Below are 19,693 nucleotides of genomic sequence, written 5' to 3'. Positions count from 1 at the left end.
CTTACAGGAGGAATAGGCTACAACCAGAGAGAGGGAGCGCGAAGGAGAGAAAACAATCAACAGACTTCATTATTTCCTTTTCCTATCAAATCTGAGCTATCCTTGGATCCCACTAATGGACAGTTATCAAATTTCTCGCACTACCATTGAAATGATGTTCATATCTGCAGAGAGAGAGAGAGGGAGGGGGGGTCCTCATTTTATCCCATAGAACATTGGTTTATCATAAGACCCCTTATTAAATCTTGGACTCTAATTTTCTCCTTCGCACTTAGGGGGGCTTTTATGATTATGGTTACCAAGGTGATGTAAGGCACAGCCTCGGCTAAACAAAGCCAGTGTCACTAGAGTGAATAACCAAGAGCAAGGTGAGCACCACCACAGGAAATTGCATGCCATTACTGTTAATATTTACTCATTAAAACAGCCAGTGGCTGGAGAGATGCTTGCACAATTACTAATTTTTCAAATCAACCGCTGCACATACCCTTCATTATGACCTCCAAGTTCTTTGTCCTTTTGAGAAGATACGCTAGGCTATATGAGTGCAGTCATGGTGTTTGCTGCAGGAAAGAAACTAGGCTTATGTGTTGTATATTTTTGTACTTAAAGTATTAGGAGGCAGATTTGAAAGCTGTTTACTGTTTACATTCTGCCACAACATTCAGATTGTTGTGGGAAGTTATAAATAATGGAACTTTGTTTGTTTACAGTGATAGGAGGTTAATGCTGATTTTATATATACAATGTCAGACTGTTTCTATATGAATTCCGTGCTTTTTAGGTGTGGAAACACTTTAGGTCATTGGGATAAAAAAAAAAAAAAACACACACACTGACCAAATCGTCGGAAATGAAAAAATGAGGAGGACATTTTGAGCCTAGAAAGGCTTTTTTGTCTCCGTGTGAAATGATGTCTAATTTGGTCCAAGTGGTTGGATTGCTTGTCAGGTGTGTTATTTTAACTGTGGACAGTGAATGACAAAACAATAGGGCACTGAGAGAAAATTGTACAGAGCGCAGAAAGGAAACGAAATACTGCCTCAAATCCAACTCCTTTATGTGCCGAATTTATCAAATAAAGGTTTTAGAGGTTTTAGAACTTTTAGACCGTAGACAAAACTGACAGAACAAAATGGAAAAAAAAGATGAGCTGTCAGTTTTCACCAAAAAAAAGAGAGAGGAAAAAAATCCTGCACACATGTGGCATACAGATCATGACACATGATGCCTGCAAAAATGATGCTGCTAAAAAAGATGAAAAGTTGCCTTAATAAATGCCTTTTTTTGGTGTTTTTTTTGGTCAGTGTGTGCAAAGAACAAGATTTGTGTATGCAACTGGTGTTGCTGAAGATGCTTCGATTCTTCCAGAAGTCGAACTTGCTCGCGGCTTCTGTTTTATTTGCAAATGTAGTTAAAAATGTTTAAAATGAAAATGACACAACTGCTGAATGTTATGAAGTGTAATAATTAGTGTCAAAACACAATTTTTTATTATTATTATTTTATAAAGCCTAGCTTCGCCGCAACCTACATTATTATCTTACCTTATTATTTTTATTATCAACTTATCATGTTGAGTGGCACAAGCTATTTAACAAAGTTTTTTTTTAAATCAGAATGATCTTCAAATCAGGAGATGATCAATTGCATTGTAGTATGCCTATATATGCTATTCCATCTGAATGCCTGTTGTTGATGCAAGTTTTATTGTTCAGAATCTGCTGATGAAATGCTCAAATAATGCTGATTATATTTTTTAAAGTCAAGTGCCATACTTCCGCCTAATGTTAAGACCCGACAACATTACATATTTACACACTATCAGCTATAGCCTAATAAGCTTGTCACTAATAAGGAAAATGGTCAGGTGCAAATGTTTAAGTGAAGGAATGCATTTAAAGATCTCTTTAAAAGTGCAGGATTGCAGTGTCGGTTTTGAGTGAATGAATTTACGGCTGCATGTTGAAATTATAGTCTACACTCTAAAAAAAAGGTTCTATGGCACCAAAAATGGTTCTTGGCTCGGAACCTTTTTAAGTGCTGTATAGCACCAATTTTGGTGCTTCAGTGGTTCTTCAGCGGTTCTTCAGAGGTTCTTCACCGGTTCTTTGACTAAGGTGCTACACTCTAAAAAATGCTGGGTTAAAAATAACCAGAGTTGGGTTGAAAATGGACTAACCTAGCAATTGGGTTGTTTTAACCCAGCGGTTGGGTTAAATGTTTGCTTAAAACAGGGGTGTCCAATCCTGCTCCTGGAGGGCCACTGTCCTGCAGAGTTTAGCTCCAACCCCAATGAAACACACCTGAACCAGCTAATCAAGGTCTTACTAGGCATACTAGAAACTTCCAGACAGGAGTGTTGAGGCAAGCTGGAGCTAAACTCTGCAGGACAGTGGCCCTCCAGGACCGAGTTTGGACACCCCTGGCTTAAAACAACCCAATTGCTGGGTTAGTCCATTTTCAACCCAACTTGGGTTATTTTTAACCCAGCATTTTTTAGAGTGCATACAGCACCGCTACCATATACAGACCATGTTAAGATATATATATATAGCACCAAAAGTGGTTCCTCTATAATTACGACGAAGAACCATTTTTGGTGCCATACTGTATAGAACCTTTTTTTTTAGAGTGTAATCCTCAGTGAATTACCTACATTGAAAGTTGTTTAAAGCTTCTTATACAGTCAATTCTACAGCAGCAGAGCAATCATCTACACACCACAGATATTTCATGTCGCAGTTAAGACTGTCCAACCTCGCTGCGCTAAAATTGCCCTGCTGTGCAGAGGAAGGCCTTTAATCTCCCACCACCACCCTCTGCCAAGCCTGTAATCCCACTAATCTCCACCACATAGCACGCAAACACGCAGAGAATCCCTGTGCATCCATTCTGCCCAAACGCAGCAGAACAGCTTTTGCCTCCGTTGGTATGAAGGGGTGGTCATTTGTTTGGGGGATGGGTTTCATTGGACGGAAATGGACCTGACCATCGCTCCACTTCCGCCATGAGCCCTTTGCGTGCAAGGCAAGAGTGTGCGAGCCAGCGCCAACTATTGAATTCCCACCACAGAGGGACAACAACCACTTCTCAGTGGTCCAGGCACTGGGTTCTGTCAACCCAGAATAACCTCATTTAGCAACACGTTAGGTGTGGTGGAATAACAGGGCTATTTTTGTTTCTTTGCTTCGCTAGAGAAAACAGTTTACACCGCCGGATGACAGATCTGCGCGGGAATTTGCATGAGCCTCTGTTGCCCAAACAACTCCAAACATAAAAGCAGTTTAAATGAAATGAAATCTTCACAGGTTCAAGATTCTTGAGGTGATCCGTGCAGACATTGGTCGCACAGCATTTTGTGAAAAGTACAATTCTGAGTTAACACGAAGGGTTCGCGGAAATGAATACTGACCCGTCGACTCCCACCCCGAAAACCCCACGTTCCCCTTCACTGACTCCCTGACATTTCTCTGAACCACACACTTGAAATGTTGCACTGTAATTGATGTTGATCCTAGCATGTGTGCAGGCTGCACTACAAATTAGGATGGAAAAGGTTATCATAATATTTAGCTAGTCTAATTTGTCAGCTGAACAACTTCCCAATGGAGAAATTCAGAACAGGAGGACATATTTTAAGTGAAAATTAATGTTTTGAGGTATACACTATGCAGGCAGTCCATGAGAGCTAGTTCTCTGTCAAAAGTTTTATGAAACTTTAGGTTTAGTTCCATTCTTTCATTCATTTAAATAGACCTACTCATATACCCAGTTCATATATTGCTCAGTTCCATAGACGTATACTAATATTATCTGGCCATACACTCATACACTCGAAAACTTTCAGTTTCTACCACATTTCAAAGTGGCAACCTGCAGTGATGAGTTAACTGCAACTTTTAACCACTTTAAATTGAATTAGTAATGAAGAAAATCAAGTTGAAACTCTGAAAACATGTATGAAAATGACATGACGAATGGGCGCAAAAATGTTTCTATATAAAAAAAGAATTAACATTTTTGTAATATGCCCAAATAAATGAATGATTGATTACAAGCATTTATTATTATTTAACAGTTATATTTCATTTTTTTTATTTGTTTACATATTTACCCTTTCTTTATGTATCTTTTCTATTGGTTTTTCAAATCTGTATCAGTTTCTGTTTTGGCGTCCCCTAGCGCCACACCTAAACACTATAATCATTGTTATAATGAGACAAAAACCTGCATTTTAAATGTGTTGAACCAAAAATTTAATTGGTAACATTATTTAAAACATAAACAACATTTTAAAAATATTTGAGAAACAGTTTTTTAATTTTTTTTATGATGCTAAAACCAAGTATTACATTAGTTGATTTGAATTTGATTTCATATCACGTGCATTTCATCCTTATTTTTAATTATTACAATTTTATTTTAGTAGGCTATTCAAGCAAAATGTGGAGAGTAGCCTAGCCTATTTTAAGCTAGGCTATTCTTCGATTAATTAAGATAAGACCAACATTCATCTCAGTGCAACATTTTTCTGGCTGGCAGAATTTGATATCAAATTGACTATAAAAGCAAAGCCTTTTTTTCTAACGTGTTTAATCTCTCTTCTAATGCCCTCCGTCGCGGGAGCAGAGGATAACTGGGGTTGATGAAGCTGTCGCGCGCGTAGCAGCCTACAACTAACTGCACGTGCACATTCTGCAGAGCTGCCTGCCACGCGCAACCTGTTTTCACATAATCAAGATTTCAATTGTTTGATCGTTTATGTCAGTCCAGTAGTGAGACCTGTCTGATTCAAGGTAAATATAAACTGTCTGAAATATATTATGCATAATGTCATAACTAAAACATTGCTGACTAAATAGGCTAGTTAACTAAAAACAAATAGGCCTATAATAAATACAAGTCTATTAAATAACCTTGTTCACCAATGAATAATAACCCAATGGCCGCTATTTATATTTAAGTTGCGATTTCAAAGATATCGTTTGAAATCGATAGCACACAAACAAAGAGAGAAAGCAACCTAACTGTTTGACTGGTGAACTGAAAAGTCATTTATTCGGCATTTTTTTGCACCGGCTGGTTTCATGTTTGCTGCTCGACGCAGATTCGGGGAAAATATTTTCGTGTTTTGTCTGACAGAACCAAATAATTCAGACGTGCGAAACTATTTGTTTTCCTTTGGTGAAATTGTCTGTGCCAACGCAACCAGGATGAAGAAAAACGGAGTTACTACGGCAACAATCCTTTCAGGATATATCTCTGTCTCTCTCCTTTTCTTTTTCTTTTTCGTTTTTTTCTTTTTTTTTTTAATATGCAATTGCCGAACATATGGTTACTCACTGTCAAAGCTGTGATTCTTCATTTGCATACTAACTATTTTCCGAGTAAAACATGTGCAACTCCAGCAGATACATCGTATATGCTAGAAAAAAAGACAAATGTGTTAATAAGAAATCTTTTAAGGCATAATTTAATACATGCATTGCTTTTATATTACTTGACTATTGTCCCTTCTTGTCGGAAACGCAGAGATATTAAATAACGCTCTGTTAATGTGTTTATTATTGATTGTTCTTGAGAAATTCATGCAATTAATAGCGCGTTGTTAAAAGTTCTTCACTAGTTTTTATTTATTTATTTTAAAGACAGTAGCTAATGAAACCTCTTCCCATTGTGGACATTCTGTTGAAAGATATAAAGACTTTAATAAAATGTTCTAATGTAGCCTATAGTTTTAAAATAGGGCCAATTCACATATAGCCTACATTTAGGCTATTTTCATTACCATGAAACATTGTTGAGCTTGCATGACAGGCTTGAATTGCTATCTCAATTATTTATAAAATTGGCCGATTTATAAAGAATCTTACTCATATAGTTTTCTAATGGATTTTATTTTACACTGTATATATTTTTGTTTTGATGTAATTTATAGTAGGATAGGCTTCACAGTAGCCTATTTGTTTTTATGTTCACAATTATATCCGACATTTTTAATCGAATTTCTTGTTTTTAAATTAGATAAATCTCATATACAGTAGCCTACATTTTGCTTTGGTCGTGTAACACCTGCACTATTGGCTCTATTCTCCATCTATTGTGGGGAGGAGTTTGGACGAGAGAGAGAAAAAACAGACTCAAACGATGCGTAACTCGATAGACAGCCCATCTGTAAGATTCTTCCCTTTCTTTCAGTAGCTATACGAGCTCGTCATCTCTTGTCCAGGAATAGGCTGCTGGTGGCGTTGTGTAAATGATTCATAAACACTGACTGCTGCTTCAGACTGAAATATGTTCTAATTAAACAGGCAAAAGTCAGGAAAAGGGAGATTCTTGACAAAATACATTTTGAGATGCGCTGGATAGCCTGATGGATTATTAAGGGAATTCGGCCTTTGTGTTTCCTCATATTTATACTCCTGTGGAACAGGAACTCATGGCTGGACAATTTCATGCTCCTAGTCACCCTGGTGTGCTAAAAAAAAAAAAAGCATATAGGAATAGGCTATAGCCTAGTCTACTTCAGAGGCTATGAGGGGGGCCAATAATTGTGGCCAACAATGCATTGATAAACATTGATTTCGTAATGTGCGTTTCCCCCCACTTTCAATGGTTTTACTTAAATGAAAGGTTAGAATTTTTTGAATGAAAGATAAAAAGGATAAACAATGCAGATTTATTTTCACAGCCGCCTTTGCTCATATTTACCAAGGGTGCCAATATTAGAGGAGGGCACTGGATATGTAGCCTATTCAGGGGGGAAATAGAAATAGCCTGTAGGCTACGATAAAAGATAAATGATGTTTACATTATGCCTATATATATCCAACGTTTGGTTAAAATCTAAACAGAAAAAAAGAATGAATAAAAAAAAAACCTCCCGTGCAGACCTCATAAGAGATTTAAGTCACAGGGACTTTTAAAAACTCCCATATTTCCTTTATTGTTCAAAAGATTGTCGCTACTCATGTTAATTTGGCTGACGATGGATAATAATCTTGACAAAAAAACTAGTGTTGTTGAAAATCATGACATTTAAAATACGGCTGGTCCACCTCGTTTTCACATTTGGCGTCTATCACGACTAAAGTTTTTTTAAACTACCCTCCTTAGGCCTTATTAAACTTTCCAAACTTATACATTTGTTAAATATGCTATGCCACATCCATTCCTTGATTTTAGTTGTTTTAACTATAATATTATTGTTTTCAACGACCTATCCATCTAGTAAAATGTGTTGGTTGAGAGGTTTCTCCTATCCCACCGAACCAACTTTCAGGCTTTTCAATGCAGCATAAGCATACAGCGCCATCTGTCGATGAGGAAGCACCTTTCCTGAGGGCACACCGCGAATAACACCTACTTGATTTGAAGATGAAGCTGCATCGTGCCAAAAACACTAGCCCCCAGTATATGATCCTTTCTAAGCACTATGGCTTTATCACTCACCTTTACCCTGTTATATTCCAAACTGCCATTCTGTGCACTCATTCCAGCCCATAATTATATAACTAACAGAAATATTTTGAGAACATTTAAACAGCCTTTTGGACAGAACAGCTGATGAGTACATTAGCGTTGCACTTCTTCATCTAAAGGGAACGCTGAAAGAAACACACTGAAAATCTGTCATGAGCACATAATACTTTATGCGTACACAACCAGCTGCACTTTATTATCCCAACATATCTGAAGAAAGCAAAAGGGAAAACATCTCCAGTCCACAGGCAGTGTTGCTTTGCTGTCTTACACTTGCACAGAACACAAACATAACCAACCCCCAAAGTACCACACACACACACACACACACACACACACACACACACACACACACACACACACACACACACACACACACACACACACACACACACACACACACACACGCTACATTCATAAGCACATAAACACAAAACCACAAAAGCTATAAATGTTCTCCGCTATACATTTGTCAAGTTATCATTGATGCAACAGTTCACCACAAAATCTGTGGTATTAATGGTCTTTTCATAGCTGAATAATTTAATATTAATAAGTGAATTAATAAAAGGCTTGGTAAGTTAATTTTATAACCTGTTTCTTATATAACTTTTGTGAATTGTACAAATACTGTTGATACAATTTTTTTTGTTTTAACTGTGTCGTGCCAGTTAACGGCAAAAAAATTAAAAAATATTTATTTTTGATCTTATTTTTAAGTGCAGTTGTTTTGTTTGATGATTTTTTGTTGTTGTAATGCGTTATTGTTATATATTTGGGTATGATTGTTTTTGTCTGCGTAATGTATGGCTAGGTTGGCTTTTGTGGTTTAGGCACTGTGTGTTTAATGAAATTTGTGCTTGATCTGTACTGTACTGTTAAGTGAAATTGTGCAGTACTTCTGTTAGGAACTTCAAGTCATTTACTGTTGACTAAAGTGGTGATTTTGCGGTATATTGGCTTGAGTTCCGTTGTTGTGCCCTTAAAGGGGCAGGCAGCAATTTACAGAACACTGACTCTGTCGCTGAGCATGCCCATCACAAGCTCGTCAGACTCCGCCTCTTCGCGGACATCAGCATGAGGGTTGATTAAGTGGGCTGGGTACTGAAGGCCATTTTGTTCTGCAAAATGCTCCCAGCGCAAATCATCGCTTTCGTGGGTGATGTATCGCTCCTGCATTTTGCACTCCAGGGTCCGCAGGTCCAGCCACATCTGGTAGTCCTGTTATAAAGACATATTTTTAGGGATCAAAAACATTCCACACTGCAAAAAAAAAAAAAAGGGAAAAAAAATAAAAATAAATAATAATAATAATAATAAAATCCCTTTCTGTCAATATCTACCCTTGTGAAAAAAACTACTTGCAGCTAACAAAATATTAATGAAATAAAAGGCCACTTAATTGTAATTTAATTACATTATTTACCACACTTACATTTTTTCATAATAATGTCAAATTAAAAAGTACATTTTTTGATACGTTTTTTCACTTATTTTGATGTGTTGACTAACATACTAAAGCACATGTAAGGTACTAGATTATAATTGTAACTGTAGTGTGTTATTCATTATTACATTTAAAGTCAATATATCTGAAATGTTCTAAATTGTAACTTCTCCATTACAAATATATGTCTATGCATGACATTCAACAGAAATTATATCATTAGTATATTTAATTTTTCCCATAAATGTTTGTCAGCAAATGACAAATAAAGATGCACTACATAAGTGGGTCAAAAAAGCACTCTAAAGTTCAGCTAACTGCATTTAATATTACATTTAATTGCAAGTAACAATTATTAACATTAACAATTAACATTACAGACATTAACTACAATTGCAATTAATATCCGTTAACATTAAACATTACATTACAGACACATTACATTCAGTTTGCTATTGTATATTTATTTATTTCAAAGGTTCATTTAAAAATGTAAAAGTAGAGTAAAAATGGTTGGAAAGATGATGTAGATGTTATACAAATTTCTAAACTTATTTTGCAAGTTACCAGTACGGGTTATTATTGTCTTGTTAAGACGTTAATATTCTCTAACTCAGACATGAGGGGGTAATTCCACGTCTATTTGAACCGCCTAATGCGTCTGTGAGGGAAAAACTAAACTTTTTTTTGTGCGTATATCATAGTTCTTTTAACACATGGCATATCAAAGTCATTATCTACTAACCTGTAACCAGGGATGGCTGAGAGACTTGTCCACGCTGTAGCGCTTCCTCATTTTGACTTGCAGCAGGTTATTAATGAGGTCAATTGCTGTAACAACAAAACAGGTTGTCAGTGACCGGACTGTGGTGGAAAACCTGAGGGATTTTGTGTCCAGAGGGATAATGAGCAAAACCAACATCATGTTAACATTATTTCAGGGGTCACAAATTTCCGAGACACTCCAAAGTTTCTTAACCTTGAGGCCTCTGCGCTTTAGTCTGAGGGATCGCTTGGCATTATACACATGAATGGGTCGTAACAAAAATTGAGCACGCTCTCACCAATCTCTTTCTTTAACCCTTGCCCTCTCTTCTCTTCATCTTTTCTTTTCCCCTTCCTTCTCCTCCAACTCTCTCTCTCTCCCACATTTACACAGTTTACCATCAGCTTGGTAGCACGCAGAGTTTCTACACAAGTTTTTTAGATTGAATATATAGTGAAATGTATTTATATTTAAATTATTATATATAAATTACAGAGAAAAATGTACATGCATTGCAGTTAAAATGAATCTAAATTCTAATTTGTTCTGTAATTTCTCCATTTGTTTTATAAAGCGCTTTTGAGATACTCTGTAATGCCAATTAATTATTTTCACTTCACAGTAAACGGCAACAAATTCAATTAAAACAGTTTTAAAAACAGAAAGTAATTGTTAAAATGGCCATACTTGATACCAGCCAAACTATATAAATAAATAAAAGTCTATGTGAATAATTTGTTCCAATTGCCAGTGTTCTCAAGTAAGTAAAGTGTGCTCTCTGGTTCTCTTGCTATTTTAATGAGGAAGAAAGAGGGCATTAGTAAATAAACAGGGTCAAAGGTGAGGGCATCAAAAATCTAGTTAAGGTAATGAGATGAAGGTCAATTCTATTCATACAGGTTGCGTATGACTTAAACGTTAACATTACCTATCCAAGACCTCAATTCACGCCTTTACTTTGAATTAATACTGACCATATCTCCCTAGATCATGAACCACGATCCAAGTAAGAATGATTTGGGTGAGCTGAGGTCATCTATGCGATGCGTATGTGATAATTAGAACGACCGGAGCTTCAACAGGAACATCAAGCTGAAGTATGACTTCAAAATAGAGTTTAACGTCTAGCACAAATAGCAGTACATAGAGGTCATATTTGTACATTGGCAGTGAAATTAGCTAATAGAAGTTAATTCACAATAAATATCCTAATAAGGTTATTCGTATGTGAGATGGGATTCGAGAAATGGCTCTGTGACTGGATTACCGCTTACATTTTTGAGGATTAACACGCACATATCGGACTCTAAATCGCTTCCAGCTTAGAGAGGTTAATACAGCTAGCTGACTTGGTTTAAATAGTCATCTCAGGATTTCACAACCTTTCTAAATCTATGTACTACAAAATCTAATCTTTCTTCTGTGGAACATGAACAAAGATTTTTAAAAACTGTATTGGTCTGTGCAATGAAAGTCAATGGGGTCCAACACAACATCTCCCCCTAATGATTTTCATTGTTTTGACCGTTAAAAAATACCATATATATTCTTTTATTTTCCTCATACAGGTAGGTTCCTCATTCTCGGGTAAACTATCCCTTTAAACTTCACATTCCCCCAAAACTTACCCTCTGGGGTCACTGTTTTCCAGGGGTTGGGTGGGTACATGAAAGCGGCATTCTGGATTTGATCGTGAATGTCTTCATCCTCATTAAAGGGGAACGTTCCACTGAGACTGACGTAGACGATGACACCCACGGACCACATGTCCAGCGAGCGGTTGTAGCCCTTGTTTCGAAGCACCTCCGGGGCTAGGTACGCCGGGGTGCCTACCACCGAACGCCTAAAAGACTTCTCACCAATAATACGTGCAAAACCGAAATCACACAGCTTCACCTGCAAGACAAACCCAGGGATAATGAGCTTCACAATAAGCAGACACACCACCAGGAGGAACTGGCTATTTTACTCGACTAGGACTGAGATGCACAAAAGACCCAAAAAATAACATCCTTTTGTTCTTGCGCTAGCTTTTAACACCACAGACGCCGTAATGATCAGTTGTCACGGTCTGAACGAAAGTCGAGTGAAATTATCACCCGGTTGGATGTGGTTACAATGTATCTCCTGCTGATCTAAGGCTCTCTACCTCGGAAACGTTCGCTTAAGCACAGCAACAAGCACCTGAGGACACGAGCTCAGATGCTGACAGCTCTAGCTCTGCTTCCACCTCTGCAAAATATTTGTAAATGACACGCGGTGATTTGTTTAGTATTCTTCCGAAATGTTTGCCTGCGCTCATCTTTCTGCTTGAGAGCTTCCAGAGACAAGCTTGTGCAGTAGACAGAAGAAACAATGGGAGGATAATTTAGAAATCTTTCATTAGAATGTAGAGACACACACAACCCTGTGCCTCGAACACACGCTATAATTACCATCTTTTATTCTTGCACATTTACAAAAACAGATCCATTTATGTTCATTTCGGTGTGGCCTCACTTCATTCAGATATTTCCTTTCTTTTGTTGTCGCTTCTCGTTCTGTTCGGGTTTTACTCACTTGTGGAAAAGAGTCAGCGGAGGCTAACAAAACATTCTCAGGTTTGAGGTCACAGTGAACGATGTTTTTGAAGTGAAGGTGGCGGAGAGCGACGAGAATCTGGGAAAGGAGGGGAACAGCGTTATTATCTCGATATGGAATAAAACGAATGAAATTGTAAATTAAAATGCAATGCTTTCCCATTTATTTTCAAATATTTATATGGGATTGTGTTGTATACCGATTCTGCCATTGTTGCGCTGTGAGATGTACCTGCGTAACGAGAAACTTGGTGATGCGTTCTGGCAGCCTTCCCTTCTCACTTGACAGTATCATCTCCAGCATGTCGCCATGGAGCTTTTCCATGACAACAAAGACACGCTCTGGTGTCTCAAACATGCACTCAAGGTTGACAATGCCGGGATGGTGGAGGTTCTGCAGAAGACAGTTATGACATCTATATTTAATTATAAAATGACAAAATTCCTGTATAAATGTTTAATCTAAATAATTTTTATGGACAAATTTGGATTTAATATGCCTTTAAAATATTATCAATAATATACTGTATTCATTTGTTATTATTAGAAATAGTAAATGCACATATTAAATATATATATATGCAGTCAAACCAAAAATGATTCAGACACCAGATATATTTTTTTACTAGTGGGTGCAGGACTCTATAGTTCATTTATGTGAGTGAGGATAGCAAAATAAAGTAAACTGTGACATATTATACCCAAAAATTCTTCATACAGTGGACTACCAGTAAAACTAATTATTCAGACACTTTGACCTGACCATGTTTTGTTTAAGTGTTTTTTTCTTTAATTGCTAATGTGACCTTTTACACCACAGACTGAACAAAATGAAGCATTGCTTGGTAACTGGTAGACCTAAATTGGTATTATCTAATTGTGTATTTAACAGCTGAAAGCTGATGTTGATTGTAATCCATTACATACCTTTCGGGTTATCTGACATAATCAAGATGAATTTGTTCTGATACAGTTTAACTCTTGAGTTCTTTTATTACTATTTTCCAAACTATAGTGAATAAACTGCGATAACGTGAGAACATTTTGAAGGAATCAATTGTGGTTTGACTGTATATATATATATATATATATATATATATATATATATATATATATATATATATATATATATATATATATATATATATATATATATATATATATATATATATATATATATATATATATATATATATATATATATATATATATATATATATATATATATATATATATATATATATATATATATATATATAATATGTATATATATATATATATGTATATATATATATATATATATATAATATATATATATATATATAATATGTATATATATATATATATGTATATATATATATATATATATATATATATATATATATATATATATATATATATATATATATATATATATATATATATATATATATATATATATATATATATATATACATGTATATACATATATATACATATGGTAATAATTTAGTTTAGGGTCCAATTCTCACTATAAACTAGTTGCTTATTAGCATGTACACTCACCTAAAGGATTATTAGGAACACCATACTAATACTGTGTTTGACCCCCTTTCCCCTTCAGAACTGCCTTAATTCTACGTGGCATTGATTCAACAAGGTGCTGAAAGCATTCTTTAGAAATGTTGGCCCATATTGATAGGATAGCATCTTGCAGTTGATGGAGATTTGTGGGATGTACATCCAGGGAACAAAGCTCCTGTTCCACCACATCCCAAAGATGCTCTATTGGGTTGAGATCTGGTGACTGTGGGGGTCATTTTAGTACAGTGAACTCATTGTCATGTTCAAGAAACCAGTTTGAAATGATTCGAGCTTTGTGTCATGGTGCATTATCCTGCTGGAAATAGCCATCAGAGGATGGGTACAGGGTGGTCATAAAGGGATGGACATGGTCAGAAACAATGCTCAGGTAGGCCGTGGCATTTAAACGATGCCCAATTGGCACTAAGGGGCCAAAAGTGTGCCAAGAAAACATCCCCCACACCATTACACCACCACCACCACCACCAGCCTGCACAGTAACAAGGCATGATGGATCCATTTTCTCATTCTGTTTACGCCAAATTCTGACTCTACCATCTGAATGTCTCAACAGAAATCGAGACTCATCAGACCAGGCAACATTTTTCCAGTCTTCAACTGTCCAATTTTGGTGAGCTTGTGCAAATTGTAGCCTCTTTTTCCTATTTGTAGTGGAGATGAGTGGTACCCGGTGGGGTCTTCTGCTGTTGTAGCACATCCGCCTCAAGGTTGTGCGTGTTGTTGCTTCACAAATGCTTTGCTGCATACCTCGGTTGTAACGAGTGGTTATTTCAGTCAAAGTTGCTCTTTTATCAGCTTGAATCAGTCGGCCCATTCTCCTCTGACCTCTAGCATCAACAAGGCATTTTCGCCCACAGGACTGCCGCATACTGGATGTTTTTCCCTTTTCACACCATTCTTTGTAAACACTAGAAATGGTTGTGCGTGAAAATCCCAGTAACTGAGCAGATTGTGAAATACTCAGACCGGCCCGTCTGGCACCAACAACCATGCCACACTCAAAATTGCTTAAATCACCTTTCTTTCCCATTCTGACATTCAGTTTGGAGTTCAGACGATTGTCTTGACCAGGATCACACCACTAAATGCATTGAAGCAACTGCCATGTGATTGGTTGATTAGATAATTGCATTAATGAGAAATTGAACAGGTGTTCCTAATAATCCTTTAGGTGAGTGTATATTACTAGGATATTGTCAAAATTAACACATGCAATAAATTTTTTTTCAGTTTAATGCGTATATATTTTACACAATTAATGCAGCATCCGTTTTTTCTGTCATCCATTGACAGGCATTACATTATGTGATCACGCTCTTATTCATGTAAATGCTTTTAAACCATTCAAGCGCAACAAGACAAAAGAGAAAGCGCTGTCAATGTCCTGTCTATGTGAGTATTAGTATCAGTGATACTGGCATTCATTCATAAAAAGATGCCATTACAACAAATATTTAAAATATACTGTCTTTAAGTTGTTTCTACATTAATTTAGAGAGTAACTGTGAAATTATTATATTATTGTATATATTTAAGAAAAATATGTATTTATATATAAAATATTTATATTTGTATATAATATAAATGATATAAACATATAAACAGTAGTCTAGAAATCTAGATGCACCCTAGCGGCAGCAAATGTAATTTGCAGCCAGGGTAGTCTAGCAACTCTCCGTTGGCTTGCGAGCTGGAAAAACCAAACTCTGGTCAGGCCAATCACATCGTGTATAGAGTCGGTGGGCGGGCTTAACATAATGACGGCAGAGTTGCCGCGGTTCTGTGTGCTACTCGTAAACAAAGAAGCTGGCAAACAGCGGCCTTTCGAAACTGCTTTGGCTGCGACTCTGGAAGATTTGGAGTTAAGCTTTTCTTTGAGAAAAGAGCAAAGAACGGCACTGAAGTCATTCTTAAGAAAGGAAGATGTGTTCAGAGTTTTGCCGACCGGATACGGCGAAAGTTTAATCTATCAACTAGCTCCTCTTCACCTTGTTCGTTGCTCTGGTTGGTTGTAGCGCTATCCTATTGCGTGCAGAGGGAATTTGAAAGACAACCGTTTATCCTGCCCCTCGGATTGAGCCCTGCCAATGGTGTGTTCCCAGACCCAACATCTTGATGTGGGTCTGGCTTGTCAGGCTATATAAACAGTATATACCTGCAAATATTTCTTAAATATATACATGTATGTGTGTGTATTCAAATATACATAATAATTATACACAGTACACGCACACACATTATGTAAACACAAACTTTTATTTTGGATGTGATTAATCGCTCTATATATATATATATATATATATATATATATATATATATATATATATATCTTTGTATCGTATTTACCTGAAGAATGGCAACTTCATTGCGCAGTTGACTTTCCTGCTTGGTGGGAAATCGCAGCTTATCTATGATCTTGATGGCAACATCTCTGCCTGTTTTTCTGTGTTTCCCTGCATTATATCAGAAAGGATTATGTGCATTTTTGTCATTCATTAATTAGATATGAAGTATGGCTATATGTAAATGGCTATTTACTGTAAATATTTAAATAAAGTTTATCCTCATTGTACATTCATTGATCGTTGTATTACATTGTACCACATTTGTTCTTTAGTTCTGTACCGTATTTAAATATTACAATATTTAAATACAGTAAAATATGTATGAAACATTCTCCTAGTATACAGATTCCAAAACATTTCCTCACTCACTGGGAGCCCATGTCAGAGAAGTCCCTGTAAATAGACTGAAACATTACCTCCATAGACAATGCCAAATTGCCCAGAGCCAAGTACTTCATCAGGGAAAATCTGATACACTGTGCTAATATCCTGTAAGAAAAACAAATGCGTAAGAAATTACAAAATGTAAGCGTATGTGCCAAAATGGGCTGTTCCCTAAGCTCAGAATGCTTGATACATCAGATTTCTTCGGAGCTAGACTTTATTTATTTTTTTGTACAGTAACAATGGCTGAATTCAAACCAGTAGCCTAAAGAGCTACAGTATTTCTACATCTCACTAGGACTGTGTCAGAAAGACTTGAGTAACCATGGCAACCCCATGGCCAAGCAGGTAATCAAAATAATCTCCAAGAGGCATTGTGTGTTTATATCACACTGGAACTCAAGGTTGCAGGTATCGGCAAACCGACAGGAACAGTGAGCTCTAGCACACAGAAACAGAAAGCTTGATACAGAAAGAATATGAGATATTACGTCTCCAAATATAAAAAAGCATAAATGTTTACCACATTCTCCTGGATCTGGCAGTTGGATACAGAGATGCTAATGGAGATCTCTTCTGTTGGTGTAAAAAACACAAAACAAAACAAAACAAAAATCTCATTATGTCTCTCTTGTATTGAATGCCACAGCCTCAGATTTACACCTTTTACTAATTTATTCTACCTGGAAAAGAAATACTTGACAATACATAATACATTTTAAGAGTTTTTTCAAAAGCATCTAAAAAAAAAAAAACCCCAACAACCTCAAAAACAAATTAGAAATGAAACCTGCACGATACTGATGTGAGGGCGCCCAGTGTTTTCATTATTGAAATAAAGCTGAAATAAAATTTAATATAAATATTCAAAGTCCAACAACATGAAAAAGTCAAACAAATTAAACGAAAATTAGAAATGATTACTAGCAAAAAACTGAAATAAAATAAGTTGAAGAACCAAAATTGCTACATCTGAAATAAAAATTAATTAAAGCCATATATATATATATATACATATATAAACTAAAAGACAAAAGTAAAAAACAAAACAAAAATAATAAAAAAAACTAAAAATTGTAATATAATTATAAAATTGATTTTAAAATATTAATAGATACTATGATACTATATAAGTAATACTAAAATAAGATTGGGCGTGGCAAGCACACTTTTTCACTGTATTTAATTTTTGTCCAGTTGATCATCATAAACATGATTAAATACATTTATGGGGTGTAATAAAGAGCCATAAAATAGTGTATTAGCCAGAATGTCTGGATGTGATTTATAGATATAATTTCTGAAAAAAGTGAGAGAGGAGTTGCAAATAGCTGAAAATTGCAGCGCAGTTAATATTGCATGTTTCATAGCAATGCCAATATGCCAGATGTAGTATGTATGGATTGTATTAATAATATACTCCTGCATTCTTATAGAATGTATTTTAATAATGAGCAAGAAGGTATTTTTCAAATACAGTACATACTCATGCACAAATTCGGACACAGCATATGCCCTGAAGTTTTCTGGCAGAAGCAAAGCCTAGAAATCTAGAAAAGGGATAATACTGCACTGCATTTCTGTATTTGTAGTGTTTTCCCCCTTAGAATCATTCTAAGGGTCTTAGGACAAGCCCTTAAATGTTTCACCATGAAGTTCATACTGTGGTAGCTGTGATGGCTGCCGTGAGATATGCCCTTGGCGATGACAGGCATAAGTGCGTGCTGGATGGCCATCTCCCACATGCGGGCCACGTCCTGTCCCACGCCGCTAACAAGCACGCTGCTTCCGTAGCCCGTCGTAGCCAGGTTCTCTCCTACATAGTACACCAGAGATGCCGTGGCAATCTCAAAGCAATGTGGGTTGGCGCCCTCAGGGAGAAGGTTGAATGTTTTCGCCGGTTCCAGAGACAGCACCTCAGATAGAGGAATTTCCTGTTGGAGAGAGTTCAGAGGTCTATCTGAAAGATGAAACCTCAATGATGTTGCAGAGACATGCATGTGGACCCGATCTGTGCAGTGATCCATGAAACCTATCAAGAGAAACTATCAATGTTCTCTAAAGAAATGATGAAAGCCCTCTAGATACTTCCTAGATTCATCTGCTAATGTGAGTTTCAAGTGTCAAGCTGATATTTGAAGTCACCTTATAGTATTTGCTCCCAGTGTCATTCTGGAACAGGGTAATACACTTGCTGTCAAGTCGCCAGTAATGTCTCTTACGCTAGTGTGGGGGGAAAAAACAACATATATACGAGAAACTATCAGTGATCACTTGGTAATTCACATACGAATTCTTAAGGTTTATAATGGAAACCCAGAGAACTTACCATTGTGTCTTTGCTGGTGAAATGCACAAGCCAGCCTTCTTTCATAACACTGCTGCTTTTCCTCTTGGTGTGTTTGACAGACTGAACCACCCGCATAAGTGGGATGTTGTTGCTGGTGGAAGGGCTTACAAACACGGTGACATGTCAAAACCTTCTAGAAAATGTCAATTGCAGGTCAGGATTCATAGCATTCAAATACCTTCACTGTTAAGTTCTTATTTTTATTTTCTACTTGACCTCAAAGATAAGAACAGACAACAACATGTTTTAGCTTAAATTGTTACCCAGAACACAGCAAGACTACTTGTACGTTCAGTTTTTATTGTTGTTCTTGTATATGTCCTGTTTGGGAATGTATTTTATTGTCTGGCTGTCACCAGACATAGCTCAATTTAAGATTGAACATTGGTCTGGGGAGTCTGCTATGTATTTTCTACTGCACAATTAAATGACTCTGTACGCAATTGGATAGTTCTTCAACCAATCAGACCATGAGAGGCGTGATCAACGGGCAACGACCCATCTTCTCTATCCGTCATCGTGTTAAACCCGCCAATAGCGCGCCAGGTGGATAAGCCCGTCTGTGATTGGTTCCCGCAAAAGTGTAACAGAAGCAGTAGAAATGATTGTACAGGTTTCCAGACTGAGTTGCAGGGCGAAATCAAATCGCCGGCAGATCAGGCTGGGTTTATTTTATGCATTTGTCCTTATTATTAGGTACTTTTATTTGATAAAATGTCAGTTATACTGTAATAGTTACACTAAAGAACGTAA

At 36.5% G+C, this 19,693-nt stretch overlaps 1 protein-coding gene across 1 annotated transcript in view; it reads right to left on the bottom strand.

Moving 5' to 3' along the window:
- Window positions 1-8,487: 8,487 nt before the first annotated feature.
- prkd1 (protein kinase D1) overlaps window positions 8,488-19,693 on the bottom strand; it is a gene marked incomplete at both ends in the record, with an annotated part of 50,740 nt that continues 39,534 nt past the window's right edge. The window contains 11 exons of the mRNA XM_079832681.1: window positions 8,488-8,706; window positions 9,678-9,763; window positions 11,327-11,594; window positions 12,258-12,356; window positions 12,510-12,671; window positions 16,208-16,314; window positions 16,623-16,695; window positions 17,114-17,166; window positions 18,254-18,524; window positions 18,736-18,813; window positions 18,920-19,043. Of these exons, the coding sequence (XP_079688807.1) occupies window positions 8,488-8,706; window positions 9,678-9,763; window positions 11,327-11,594; window positions 12,258-12,356; window positions 12,510-12,671; window positions 16,208-16,314; window positions 16,623-16,695; window positions 17,114-17,166; window positions 18,254-18,524; window positions 18,736-18,813; window positions 18,920-19,043 (1,540 nt within the window). The remainder of the gene's footprint in view (window positions 8,707-9,677; window positions 9,764-11,326; window positions 11,595-12,257; window positions 12,357-12,509; window positions 12,672-16,207; window positions 16,315-16,622; window positions 16,696-17,113; window positions 17,167-18,253; window positions 18,525-18,735; window positions 18,814-18,919; window positions 19,044-19,693) is intronic.

This window comes from Gobio gobio (genome assembly GCF_949357685.1).
Source record: "Gobio gobio genome assembly, chromosome: 13".
Taxonomy (NCBI): Eukaryota; Metazoa; Chordata; class Actinopteri; order Cypriniformes; family Gobionidae; genus Gobio; species Gobio gobio.
This window is presented reverse-complemented; position numbering and strand designations above follow the sequence as displayed.